The sequence below is a fragment of the Hyperolius riggenbachi genome, chromosome 5 (genome assembly GCF_040937935.1).
Source record: "Hyperolius riggenbachi isolate aHypRig1 chromosome 5, aHypRig1.pri, whole genome shotgun sequence".
In the NCBI taxonomy this organism is placed as follows: domain Eukaryota; kingdom Metazoa; phylum Chordata; class Amphibia; order Anura; family Hyperoliidae; genus Hyperolius; species Hyperolius riggenbachi.
In genome coordinates, this window is record NC_090650.1 from 31568242 (window position 1) to 31582194 (window position 13953).

Genomic DNA, 13953 nt, shown 5'->3' on the forward strand with positions numbered 1-13953 from the left:
GGGCTGTAACAAACTAGCATCATGTTTTTTTATTTCCTTTTTTATACATTCCCAAAATTTACTGGCTTTCCTGCTGCTGCATGGCATTGAGCGCTGCTCCCTTTTCATACCCTTCAAATGTGTATTGTCACTTAAAAATTCACTAACTGACACAGGTCAACAAAATCTATTCTAGATGGAAGCAAGAAGCAGCTAATGAGCCCAAAACTGATGCAATATGACTGCAAGTTGAAAGAATAGTTTTTCCCACCAAAATGTTAAAATCGATTTTCTCAAAAACTGGGAAAAAAATATGGCATGTTCCCTCTTGTGACCCACGACATACACAGCAAATTTGTTGGAGATAGCATGGTTTGAGGGATTGGGAATGAGCCCAAACTGCTGCAATGTGATCTTGCTCTGGTTTAAAAATGTGTTTTCCCACCTGAACTTTAAAGGATACATGAGACGACCTTGAAAAAAAAAGTTTGACTCACCTGGGGCTTCTTCCAGCCCCTAGAAGTCTCATTGTCCCTCGATGCAGCTGCACAGTCACCCATTCGTCAGCTGCTCCCTCCATAATGGGCGGTGAACCCAGCTGGGTTGGGTTCTCCTGCACATGTGCGGGTGCGCACATACACCGCTCGCGGTTGCTCTTCACAGGACACTCCCATCTACAGGAGTGCAGCGCACATTGCCAGATGTTTATTGATAAGGGCATGCTTGAGCAATGGCTCTTTGACCTACCTCTTGGGTAGGAGAGGACATGGTGATGCATTGCATGTACACACAATGAGCAGTACAAACAGAACTTAGACTGGCTGCTTAACTCCAATCTTCCCCCGTCAAGGCCCGCCCACTAGCTTGCCCTGGTGGGGTCGGTCAGCCAGCTCTTGCCCGTCTGCCTGCCTGGTCCCCACTGCCCATGTTCGTGGCTTTATCATCACCACTGCATCATCACTACCCATCCACTATCGGTAGTAGCTCTATTGTACTAACTGTTGCCTCGGGACTGCTTCATGTGAAGGCCATATCTATATCTAACTGTTGCCTCGGGACTGTTTCACGTGAAGGCCATATCCATATCTAACTGTTGCCTCGGGACTGTTTCACGTGTAGGCCATATCCATATCTAACTGTTGCCTCGGGTCTGTTTCACGTGTAGGCCATATCCATATCTAACTGTTGCCTCGGGTCTGTTTCACGTGGAGGCCATATCCATATCGAACTGTTGCCTCGGTCTGCTTCACGTGAAGGCCATACCCATATCTAACTGTTGCCTCGGGACTGTTTCACGTGTAGGCCATATCCATATCTCTACTGCATTTCTTCACCTGTATCATTGTTTGTTTTATGTGTTGCACATCTGTCCTCTTATACCATGTTTACTATGTCTATGCCATGTGTACCACAATCAATTCCGAGTATAGCTCTGCTGTACTTGGCGAAATAAAGTGATTCTGATTCTGATTCTGAGAACTTAGACACAGAAGTAAAGGCAAAGAGCGGAAGAACACAAAAAGACTGAAAGGGTATTGACCACTAGTGTTGGGCGAACTACTCACGGTGCGGCTTACCAGGTGCATTGCAAACATGCAGGGCTGGCGCTTCCATAAAACAAACCCCCCCCCCCCCCCCCCAGAAGACCAGGATTTACCTCACTGGAGCCTATAGACACAGATGTTTTGGCACCCTAGACGTCGCCCTCCATGGACCTACAACCCCCCGCCGAACCACACCGCAAGCGTGCTGGCTGTCCCAGCTGTCACTTTTCCCTTACTTCCCCTGCCCATCATAGGTAGCTATAGGTTTTGTAAGTAGTATTTCTGCTGTCCATTGCTCATTGGATTAAATAATAGACTGTACAGGCCCGCAAGGTGTTCTCTTTTTCTCGTTCTCCCCCCCGGTTCCTGGAGTTCACTGGTTGAAGCACATCCACCAGAGACACTCACTATTGTTATGGCCATGTTTGTAATGAAGAAATCTAGGGTAGCTAAGGTTAGGTATCGGTAGAGGGATGGGTTGGTAAAATATTGGGATCTATTAGCTCTGTAAGAGTAGAATATCAGTAAATTTAACCATATTCTACTGTTGGCTATTTCTGGGCGCCCTTTTTTCATTAACGCATGCAAGAGAACTACAATTGCAAAATATCACTGCGCTCCTATGGGGACAGGTTACCAGGGGGTCGCAGCAATGAAAAAGGTCACTTCACCCTTAACCTCCCTGGCGGTAAGCCCGAGCTGAGGTCGGGCTATGCCGCCGGGAGGCACCGCTCAGGCCCCGCTGGGCCGATTTGCATAATTTTTTTTGTTACACGCAGCTAGCACTTTGCTAGCTGCATTTAACCTCCGATCGCCGCTGCTACCCGCCGATTCGCCGCTATCCGTTGCACCCCCCCCAGACCGCCTGGCCAATCAGTGCCAGGCAGCGCTGTGGGGTGGATCGGATTCACCTTTGACGTCACGACGTCGATGACGTCATCCCGCCCCGTCGCCATGGCGACGGGGGAAGCCCTCCAAGAGATCCCGTTCTATTTGCTGCCCCCTGCCCCCTCCCTTAACAAACCGCCAGGGAGGTTAAAACAATATAAAGGCAAAATCACTGCGCATCAATACTCCACTATGGAAGGTTTTACCCTGTAAAACAATGATAAAAAGTGCACATAGTGCCAAGTATTGCCTAAAACAAGCTAAAACTTGCACCCCGTGCCCCACTCACCAGAAGCGCGTCTTGTGTCAATGCGTATGACAAAGAGCCGGTCAGCCAAGGATGTGCTTTGCTTCAACAAACGAGTATCCAAATTTATTGTGTAAAAACAGCCAAAAAGGGGATCGTTTTGTACATGGAACGCTCTGGCCGCGGAACACAGAGCACGTTACCTCAATCACCCCACTTCCTAGTATGACATCAGCACACACCTCCGACTCCGCCCTATGCGTTTCCACACAGTCGTGACTCATTCAGGGTTCCATGTGTAATACGATCCGCTGTTTCTACACAATAATTTTGGATGGGGCCACATAGGAGGAGTCTGACCCTTCCCAAGGTGGTGGCACTACCCACAGGAGTGCACCAGGAGGTGCAAGTTTTAGCTTGTTTTAGCAAAACTTGGCACTATGTGCACTTTTTATTATTGTTTTACAAGGTAAAAACTTCCATAGTGGAGTATTGATGCACAGTGATTTTGCCTATATAAGAGAACTACAATGGGGCTGCCATTTTAGGAAACAAGGGGTTGAATTCCACAACATATGGACTGCATAAGCTGACTTCCACCAGAGAGAAGCACTCCTGCAGCTGACCACATTATATTATATAAAAGACAAGCTGCCTCTCAACCAAACCTATTTGTATGTGTGAGTGTGGAAGAGGACAAGTGAGAGTTCATGCGTGTGTCCAGCAGATAAGAGGTTAATAGACAGAGTCCCCCTCATTGGATGCTGAGTGGAGATGGAGGCGGGCCCAGCCTGGTGTAATCTGTCCTTGCATCATGGAAATAAAAAAAACAGCTAATATTTATTCAGCCACTGATATGCCATACTGGAGTCTTCTCTACACTACTGCATATCATCCCAGAACCCTCCAACTACGTGTGCAGTCACTATGCTAAGTGCATGTCACATGACCTGATCCACCATCTCTGCACAGGTGAGTTGCTCAGGTAAGTGTATGTAAGTTGAAGATGTTTAACCAGGGGTGTAACTACAAATCCCCCCCATAAAAACTTGGATGGGTTCCCCCAATGTTCATATACTGTCCCTTGCCAGCCACTTGTGACCCTCACAGCGTGTCAGCCCATCATACAAGGGTCATGAAACGAGTGTAGACATCATAGTCTTCACACCCATAACAAATGTAGCCACAGAAATACCTGACCTGAAGCATGGACCCCTTAATCAGAGGGAGTCAAGTAGCAGTTGGGGCCCCCTTACAGCTTGGGGCCCCGCTGCAGGGGCTACTCCCCTGTAGTTACGCTCCTGTGCTCAACGGACACCAGCAATAAAACACAAAAAAACACGAGCAAATGTTCTCCTCCAGTTTGTGACAGATGTTGGTGGAGCTGCTGTAACCAAGGTGGTGGAACTGCCACTCATTACTCCATGGCCCATATGCAATTACCAGTAATTTTTTCTCCTGAATTATCTCCTAGGAGATAATTTTTATATTCTCTTTAAAATAACTTTTCACCATTTGCAACTGAAAATGTACCCAAAAGTAGGTGGAAAAAGTACAATCAAAATTATTTTTGACTATTGTCTCGCTTGTTGGTGGTTTAAAAGGCATTTTATGACAAGGGCCTATATGTAATTAACTTTTTCTCCTGAGTTGTTTCCTTGGAGGTAATTTTCATATTCACTGTAAAATAATTTTTAAGCTTTTTTACAATTAAAAAAATACCTACAAGCTGGTAAAAAAGTACTATCAAAATTATTCTGAGTATTTTCTTCCTTGCTGGGAGTTTAAAAGACATTTTATGACAAAAGTGTGAAAACATCGCCTAGGAGAGAAAACACTAGGCCCTTACGCAATTCCCTTTTTTCCTGACTTTTTTCCTAGGTGATCATTTTTTAACTTCTTTTTAAAGTAACACTTTAGCACTTAGCAATTGAAAAAGTACTAAAAAGTAGATGAAAATGCATCAAATTTATTTTGAGTATTTTCTTTCCTGCTGGTGGCTTAAAATGCATTTTATTGACAAGGTGTAAATACATCACCTAGGAGGAAACTTAGGAGAAAAAGTTATTTGCATATGGGCCTAAATATTTTTTCTAAAGTTCTCAGTTATATATGCCCATGGCCCATATGCAATTCCCTTTTTCTCCCGAGTTATCTCCTGCATGATATTTTCAAACTTGTCAATAAAATACCTTTTAGATCACCAGCAAGCAAGAAAAAAAAACTTTAATTTCGATAGTACTTTTCTACCTACGTTTTGGTGCTTTTTCAACTGCAGAGTGCTGAAACATTATTCTAAATAGAAGATGCAAAAACTAACTCCTAGGAGAAAACTCAGGAGAAAAACTTAAAGTGAATAGGAACCCATATATAAATAAAAAAAGGTCAGATACTCATCTAAGGAGAGGGAGGCTCTGGGTCCCATAGAGCGGGGATCCCCAACCTGTGGTCCGCAGCCCACTGGTGGTCCGCAGGACGTTTTCAGTTGGGCCGCGGGACTGTCCTCTTGCCTGCCCCCTCCGCCCGTCCCCCTCCGCGGCCGCCGCTGCTGTTACCTTTGCCGGCCGGCAGTCTCTTTACATTCCCCTCTCTCTCTCGCCGGAGTGTGAGTCACAGCAGCGCGCCCTGCGGCTGCTGTAATAGAGAGGGAGGAAGCAGGAGAGAGCAGCTTCCTGTAGCGGCATGCCGTTACTATGGGAACCGCTCTCTCTTTCCTGCTTCTTCCCTCTCTATCACAGCAGCCGCGGGGCGCGCTGCTGTGACTCACACTCCGGCGAGAGAGAGAGGGGAATGTAAAGAGACCGCCGGCCGGCAAAGGTAACAGCAGCGGCGGCCGCGGGGGGAGGGGTGTGGGCGGGGGCTACTATACTGGGGCGCAATGCTAGCTATACTTGGGCACTATACTAGCTGTACTGGGCACTATACTGGCTGTACTGGGCACTATACTGGCTGTACTGGGTCACTATACTGGCTGTACTGGGGCAATATACTGGCTGTACTGGGGCACTATACTAGCTATATTGGAGCACTATACTAGTTATACTGGGGCACTATACTAGCTATACTAGGCACTATATACTAGCCATACTGGGCACTATATTGGCTGTACTGGGGCACTATACTGGCTGTACTGGGGCACTATACTAGCTATATTGGAGCACTATACTAGCTATACTGGGGCACTATACTAGCTATACTAGGCACTATACTAGCCATACTGGGCACTATATTGGCTGTACTGGGGCACTATACTAGCTATATTGGGGCACTATACTAGCTATACTAGGCACTATACTAGCCATACTGGGCACTATACTGGCTGTACTGGGGCACTATACTAGCTATATTGGGGCACTATACTAGCTATACTGGGGCACTATACTAGCTATACTGGGGCACTATACTAGCTATACTAGGCACTATACTAGCCATACTGGGCACTATACTGGCTGTACTGGGGCACTATACTAGCTATATTGGGGCACTATACTAGCTATACTAGGCACTATACTAGCCATACTGGGCACTATACTGGCTGTACTGGGGCACTATACTAGCTATATTGGGGCACTATACTAGCTATACTGGGGCATACTAGCTATACTGGGGCACTATACTAGCTATACTAGGCACTATACTAGTCATACTGGGCACTATACTAGCTATATTGGGGCACTATACTGGGGCATACTAGCTATACTGGGGCACTATACTAGCTATACTGGGGCATACTAACTATACTGGGGCACTATACTACCTATACTGGGGCACTATACTAGCTATACTGGGCACTATACTAGCTATACTGGGGCACTATACTACCTATACCGGGGCACACTAGCTATACTGGGGCACTATACTAGCCATACTGGGCACTATACTAGCTATACTGGAGCACTATACTAGCTATACTGGGGCACTACCTACCTATACTGGGCAGTATATTAGCTTTGCTGGGCACTATACTAGCTATACTGTGGCAACTGTACTAGCCATACTGAGGCAACTAAACTCCCTATACTGGGGCAACTATGCTAGCTATGCCCCCCCCCCTGGTAACCCAATGCGCACAATATTGTCCCGTCCCCCCGCCGGGCCACGGAGAGAAATTTGGTCAGAAAGTGGTCCCCGGGCCGGAAAAGGTTGGGGATCCCTGCCATAGAGCATTCCCTCTCCTCTCCTGGTCCCCGTTGTTGCACTGGCTCCCCCGTAGCGGTATTCGACCGTTTCGGTCAAATACCGCTGTTTCCCCACCAAAGGGAGGCTTCGGAAATGCTTCGGGAACCCGAGTGCTCCCAAAGACGGGCCGCTCTACACTGCATACGAGCGAGCGCCCTCTATGACGCACTCGCACGTGTGCAGTATGGAGCTGCCTGTCCTTGGGAGGACTTGGCTCCCGAAGACTCCCGCAGTCCCTGCGGCGGGGGATTTGAACGGGGGAGCCAGCGCAGCACGGGGAGAGGAGAGGCTCATTAGGACCAGAGTCTTCCGTCTCCTTAGGTGAGTATCTGACTTGTTTATGTAATTACGGATTCCCATTAGCTTTAACTGCATATGGGCCATAATGGCCTTTATTCAGTACACCATCTCTCCTAAGTTTTCTCGTGTTTGACATTTTCACACCTTATCAATAAAATGTCTTTTAAGCCACCAACAAGCAAAAAACTTTTTTCATCTATGATTTGGTACTTTTTTAAATTGCAGAATGCTGAAAAGTTATTTAAAATCCGAAGCTGAAAAATTATCTCTTAGGAGAAAACTTAAGAGAAAAAGTAAAATGAATAAAGGCCTGTGGGGTTGATTTACAGAGCTTTTCTCTTGAATTGTTTCACCTTACTTATTGTGGTAACTCACATAGGCCTCAATTCACTAAGTTTATCTCCTGTCTTTAATAACTCTTCTAGAGTTGTTACCATGGTGATAAGGCATGTAGTATTCAGGAAACATTTTACCTCAGGCAAACCTAAAGTTAACTCTTCTGTCTTTAAGTTAACTCTTCAATCCTTAAAATAACTCCAGAGTTAAAGACAGGCTGTTTATTAACTGCATGTGAAAATAACTACAGAGGAGGTAAATTAACTACAGAGGAGGTAAAATAACTACAGAGGAGGTAACTTAACTACAGAGGAGGTAACTTAACTACAGAGGAGGTAACTTAAGGAATGAAGAGATAAGATAACTCTCTCTTATGTGGAGGTAAGTTTTCTCTTGCCTTATTATCTCCAGCATGATCTTAGTAAATTGAGGCCATTGTATCTCTCCTTAACTGACTTAACTCATGATTTATCTCCTCTTATCTGTTTATCTCCTGCATTAGCTCTCCTTACAGCTGAGGAGAAAAATAAATAAGCTTTGCGAATCAACCCCAATGTCCTCTATTATCTGTGGTTTATTGCATAGTACCTCTACCACATATCCAATAACTCCATACTGCCCTTCTTGAAGAAGAACCTGGTGAAGTCTTATTCCAGCTTTTCAGAGGCCCACTTTGATCCGATTGGCATAGAATAATAAGATTGTAAAAATATTTTAAAGGACGACCTGGGCACAAATATTGTCCTCGTCAGCTGTATTGAAGTGATTACTCGATGTCAAATATATCAGGTTTTGTACCCCCTCTGCTATTTCCTGTAGCACAGACTGCCAGAGACAGGCGGAGATCTTTCTGAAACTGCTGAGTCTGTGCCCCACCCACTTATAGTTTAAGAAGTATGATGATGGTGAACTGTTCCCAGCTGGAGATAAATTTAGTGAAGAATGTAGGTATGCTACTTAAATGTAAAGCACATCTGAGCTGGAAAAAAGGAAAAACTTACTTTTCATTTGCTGTGAATGAATCCTAGTATGCTGGTAGTATAGCTATGGCTGTGTTGTCTCACAGCCTCCCTCACAGAAGGCGGGATCTATAGAGGGGCGGGACCAGTCTGGATCGATCCTTATCTCTGTATACCAGGTCACCTCAGCTGTTACATTGTAGATGATTTACAGCACTAGGTGTAGCTGGAGTTTGTTCTGATTTTCGTTAATCAGTCTCAGGTGTCATGGTCCGCACCTTGTTGACACAACCCAGAGATAGGAGGCAAAACAGGCCTGAGGTACTAAAGCTACTCATACAGAGAGTGTGTGCCAAAATTATTATAATCACTTAAAGATATAGTGCTGACAATTTCTGCAGCGCTGTACAGAGAACAGTCATGTCACTGACTGTCCTCAGAGGAGCTTACAATCTAATCCCTACCACAGTCATAGTCTAATGTATTACCATAGTATTATTATGTATTTATACAGCACTGACATCTTCTGCAGCACTTTACAGAGTACATAGTCATGTCACTGACTGTCTTACGAGGAGCTCACAATCTAATCCTACCATATTCATAGTCTGATGTCCTACCATATTATTATTACCGTATTTTTTGGACTATAAGACGCTCTGGAGTATAAGACGCACCTAGGTTTACAGGACGAAAACCAGGGGAAAAATATATATTAAACCTGGTGCAACAGTGAAGGGGAATCTTGTGTATTATGTCCCCTTTGTACCTCGTGCCCCCTTGTACCTCTTGTTTCTCCCTGTGTCCTCCTCTGTCCCCCTTGTTTCCTCCTGTGTCCTCCTCTATGCCCCTTTGCGCCCCCCTGTCCTCCGTTTGTGCCCGTGTCTTCCTCTGCATGGGCAGCGTACAGGAAGACAGTGTGGCGGATTGAAGGTCCGTATTTGCAAGTCAGGAACTCCCTACATTTGGACTATAAGACGCAGTGACTTTTTCCCCCACTTTTGGGGGAGAAAAAGTGAGTCCAAATATAAAACAGTATAGTGTGTCCAAAAAAGTACAGTATGTACTTGTATATCACTGACATCTTCTGCAGTACTTTACAGAGTGCATATGGAAAGAGATTTGCAGATAGGTCCATACATATTTGGACAGAGACAACATTTTTTTCTTCTAATTTTGGTTCTGTACATTACCACAATTCATTTTAAATGAAACAACTCAGATGCAGATGGAGTGTAGACTTTCAGCTTTAATGCAGTGGGGTGAACGAGCCGATTGCATAAAACTGTGAGGCAACTAAAGCATTTTTTTAGACAATCCATTCATTTCAGGGACTCAAAAGTAATTGGAACAATTAAATAACTGGAAATAAAATGTTTATTTCTAATACTTGGTTGAAAACCCTGTGCTGGTAATGACAGCCTGAAATCTTGAATTCTTGTTAATATAGTCAGGATGGAAGTCTGGAGAAGGTATATTAGCCAAAAGCTTACATTTTATTTATCTCTAGGTTAGCTAGTAAATGGTATCATCCTGATTCAAATCGTCTTGCTTTTATAAACCTAGCTTTTCTATTCTTGAGGCTTATGAGTGGCTTGCACCTTCTGTATATACTTTCATGCAGTCTTCTCTTTGTGGTAGACTTCTATATCGATATGCCTACTGCCTGGAGAGTGCTGTTCACTTGATTGGCTGTTGTGAAGGGATCATCCACCACTGTTATCTTTTTGCGTTGTTGAGTTCATCAGTGCATGCTTTCTAAAGCTGGCCACTAACGGTCCAATTTCTAGCGAAAAATCGTTCGAGCGATCAGAAATTCTGATCGGATTGGTTGTAAATAATCGCTAATGGTGGACACAATCGATTATGAACGAGTGAAAAAAATGTCGCCCGAATGAATTTTCGTCGAATGAAAATTTGGATTTTCTTGGTGGTCGTGATAGATAGGAAGCAATGATTGGTTAGTTGATGGTGTAGTGAACGATTTTTCATCCGATCAGAATTTCTGATCGCTCGAACGATTTTTCGCTAGAAATTGGACAGTTAGTGGCCACCTTAAAGATGGCCATACTCTTATAGATCTGCAGCAGATTCGACCATCAGATAGATTTCTGTCAGATGTCTGTCAAGTAGAGTTGGGCCGAACGGTTCGCCTGCGAACGGTTCAATGCGAACTTCCGTGGTTCGCGTTCGCGTCCCGCAGGCGAACGTTTGCGGAAGTTCGGTTCGCCTCATAATGCACCATGGAGGGTCAACTTTGACCCTCTACATCACAGTCAGCAGGCCCAGTGTAGCCAATTAGGCTACACTAGCCCCTGGAGCCCCAACCCCCCTTTTATAAGAGAGGCAGCGGCGGCCATTACGGTCACTCGTGTGCCTGCATTAGTCAGAGTAGGGCGAGCTGCTGCAGACTGTCTCTCATAGGGAAAGATTAGTTAGGCTTAGCTTGTTCCTGGCTGCATACCTGTTCTGTTCAGTGAGCCCACTGCATACCTGTTCAGTGAACCTGCCACTGCATACCTGTTCTGTGAACCCACCACTGCATACCTGTTCAGTGAACCCACCACTGCATACCTGTTCAGTGAACCCACCACTGCATACCTGTTCAGTGAACCCTCCACTGCATACCTGTTCAGTGAACCCACCACTGCATACCTGTTCTGTGAACCCACCACTGCATACCTGTTCAGTGAACCCACCACTGCATACCTGTTCAGTGAACCCACCACTGCATACCTGTTGTGTTCAGTGAACCCGCCACTGTATACCTGTTCTGTTCAGTGAACCCGCCACTGCATACCTGTTGTGTTTAGTGAACCCGCCACTGTATACCTGTTGTGTTCAGTGAACCCGCCACTGTATACCTGTTCAGTGAACCCGCCACTGCATACCTGTTGTGTTCAGTGAACCCGCCACTGTATACCTGTTCTGTTCAGTGAACCCGCCACTGCATACCTGTTGTGTTCAGTGAACGGCCACTGTATACCTGTACTGTTCAGTGAACCCGCCACTGCATACCTGTTCTGTTCAGTGAACCCGCCACTGTATACCTGTTCTGTTCAGTGAACCCGCCACTGTATACCTGTTCTGTTCAGTGAACCCGCCACTGCATACCTGTTCAGTGAACCCGCCACTGCATACCTGTTGTGTTCAGTGAACCCGCCACTGTATACCTGTTCTGTTCAGTGAACCCGCCACTGCATACCTGTTGTGTTCAGTGAACCCGCCACTGTATACCTGTACTGTTCAGTGAACCCGCCACTGCATACCTGTTCTGTTCAGTGAACCTGCCACTGTATACCTGTTCTGTTCAGTGAACCCGCCACTGTATACCTGTTCTGTTCAGTGAACCCGCCACTGCATACCTGTTCAGTGAACCTGCCACTGCATACCTGTTCTGTGAACCCACCACTGCATACCTGTTCTGTGAACCCACCACTGCATACCTGTTCTGGGAACCCACCACTGCATACCTGTTCAGTGAACCCACCACTGCATACCTGTTGTGTTCAGTGAACCCGCCACTGCATACCTGTTCTGTTCAGTGGACCCGCCACTGTATACCTGTTCAGTGAACCCGCCACTGCATACCTGTTGTGTTCAGTGAACCCGCCACTGTATACCTGTACTGTTCAGTGAACCCGCCACTGCATACCTGTTCTGTTCAGTGAACCCGCCACTGTATACCTGTTCTGTTCAGTGAACCCGCCACTGTATACCTGTTCAGTGAACCCGCCACTGCATACCTGTTGTGTTCAGTGAACCCGCCACTGTATACCTGTTCTGTTCAGTGAACCCGGCCTGTCATTTAGCATTCAATGTGATTTCTGCCCTTAAAACGCTGCTTTGCGTCAAATCCAGATTTTTCCCGGGGACTTTTGGCGTGTATCCCACTCCGCCATGCCCCCCTCCAGGTGTTAGACCCCTTGAAACATCTTTTCCATCACTTTTGTGGCCAGCAGAATTTTTTTTTTCCAAAATTCGCCTCCCCATTGAAGTCTATTGCGGTTCGCGAACTTTTCCGCAAACCGAACGTTTCGGAGGTTCGGCCCAACTCTACTGTCAAGTAGAATCTGACAGGAATCTATCTGATGTGTGCCACGTGACACTAGGAACAGATTTCCTGTAGGTTTCAGAATGAAATCTACTGGAAATCTATCTAGATGCATTATTGGACCATTAGATCCAATGCAACTCTATGGGCCATGGCTCTGCTTGCAGCAGCAAATCAACCTGAATCTTCCATCCTATCAGATAGATCAAATCCATCAAAATCCATCGAAATCGGCCACAAATCGATCAATAGATTTGAAAGAATTGATTTTGATCGATCTATTCTATAGAATCAATCGATCGATCGATGGCTGAAATCGACCAGTGTATGGGCCCCTTAAAGAGAGTCTGAAGCGAGAATAAATCTTGCTTCAGACCTCATAGGTAACAGGGGCATGTGTGCCCCTGCTAAAACGCCGCTATCCCACGGCTTAACGGGGGTCCCTTCACCCCCAAATCCCCTCGGTGCAGCGGGGGATCTCTTCCTGGTTGGGGCAGGGCTAACTGCCGCAGCCCTTCCCCACGCGCATCTGTCAGCGCGTATCTCCGCCTCTCCCCCGCCCCTCTCAGTATTCCTTCACTGAGAGGGGCGGGGGAGAGGCGGCGATGCGCTGCTGATAGATGCGACTGGAGGCAGGGCTGCAGCCGTTAGCCCTGCCTCCAGGAAAAGAAAACTCACGACCAGGAAAAGAAAACTCACGACCAAGTTTGCGACCAATGCTTGCGGGGGTGGGTTTGGGGGTGAAGGGACCCCCGTTTAGCCGCGCGATAGCGGCGTTTTAGCAGGGGCACACATGCCCCTGCTAACTATGAGCTCTGAAGCGAGATTTATTCTCGCTTTAGAGTCTCTTTAACCACTTCAGCCTACAGGGTTGAGAATTTTTTACATCTGAGCAACTTTCACCCCCCATTCATTTGCCAATAACTTTATCACTACTCATCACAATGAATTGATCTATATCTTGTTTTTTCCGCCACCAATTAGGCTTTCTGTGGGTGGTACATTTTGCTAAGAGCCACTTTACTGTAAATCTATTTTAACAGGAAGAATAAGAAAAAAACGGAAAAAATTCATTATTTCTCAGTTTTCAGCCATTATAGTTTTCAAATCATACATGCCTCCATAATTAAAACTCACGTATTGTATTTGCCCATATGTCCCGGGTATTACACCGTTAAAATTATGTCCCTATCACAATGTGTGGCGACAATATTTTATTTGGTAATAAAGGTGCATTTTTTCAATTTGCGTCCATCACTATTTAGAAGCCCATAATTTAATAAATCATTTTGATATACTTCTTTGACATGAATATTTAAAAAGTTTAGACCCTTAGGTAACTATTTATGTTTTTTTTTATTATTGTAATTTTTTATTTTATTTTTTATTAAAACTTGTATGTGGGTATTTTTTGGTGTGGGAGGTAAACAGGGGATTTTACATGGGTAAAAATGTATTTATTGAATG

At 45.5% G+C, this 13953-nt stretch overlaps 1 protein-coding gene across 2 annotated transcripts in view; it reads left to right on the forward strand.

Moving 5' to 3' along the window:
• The first annotated feature begins 3521 nt into the window (after nt 1-3521).
• Nucleotides 3522-13953, forward strand: part of LOC137518085 (diamine oxidase [copper-containing]-like) — a 30708-nt gene continuing 20276 nt past the window's right edge. Inside the window, exon 1 of one of the 2 annotated variants that reach the window (XM_068235382.1) lies at nt 3522-3630. In XM_068235382.1, the coding sequence (XP_068091483.1) occupies nt 3597-3630 (34 nt within the window). In that variant the 5' untranslated portion in view covers nt 3522-3596. Of the gene's footprint in view, nt 3644-13953 lie in introns of both variants that reach the window. The other variant, XM_068235383.1, reaches the window with a different exon arrangement.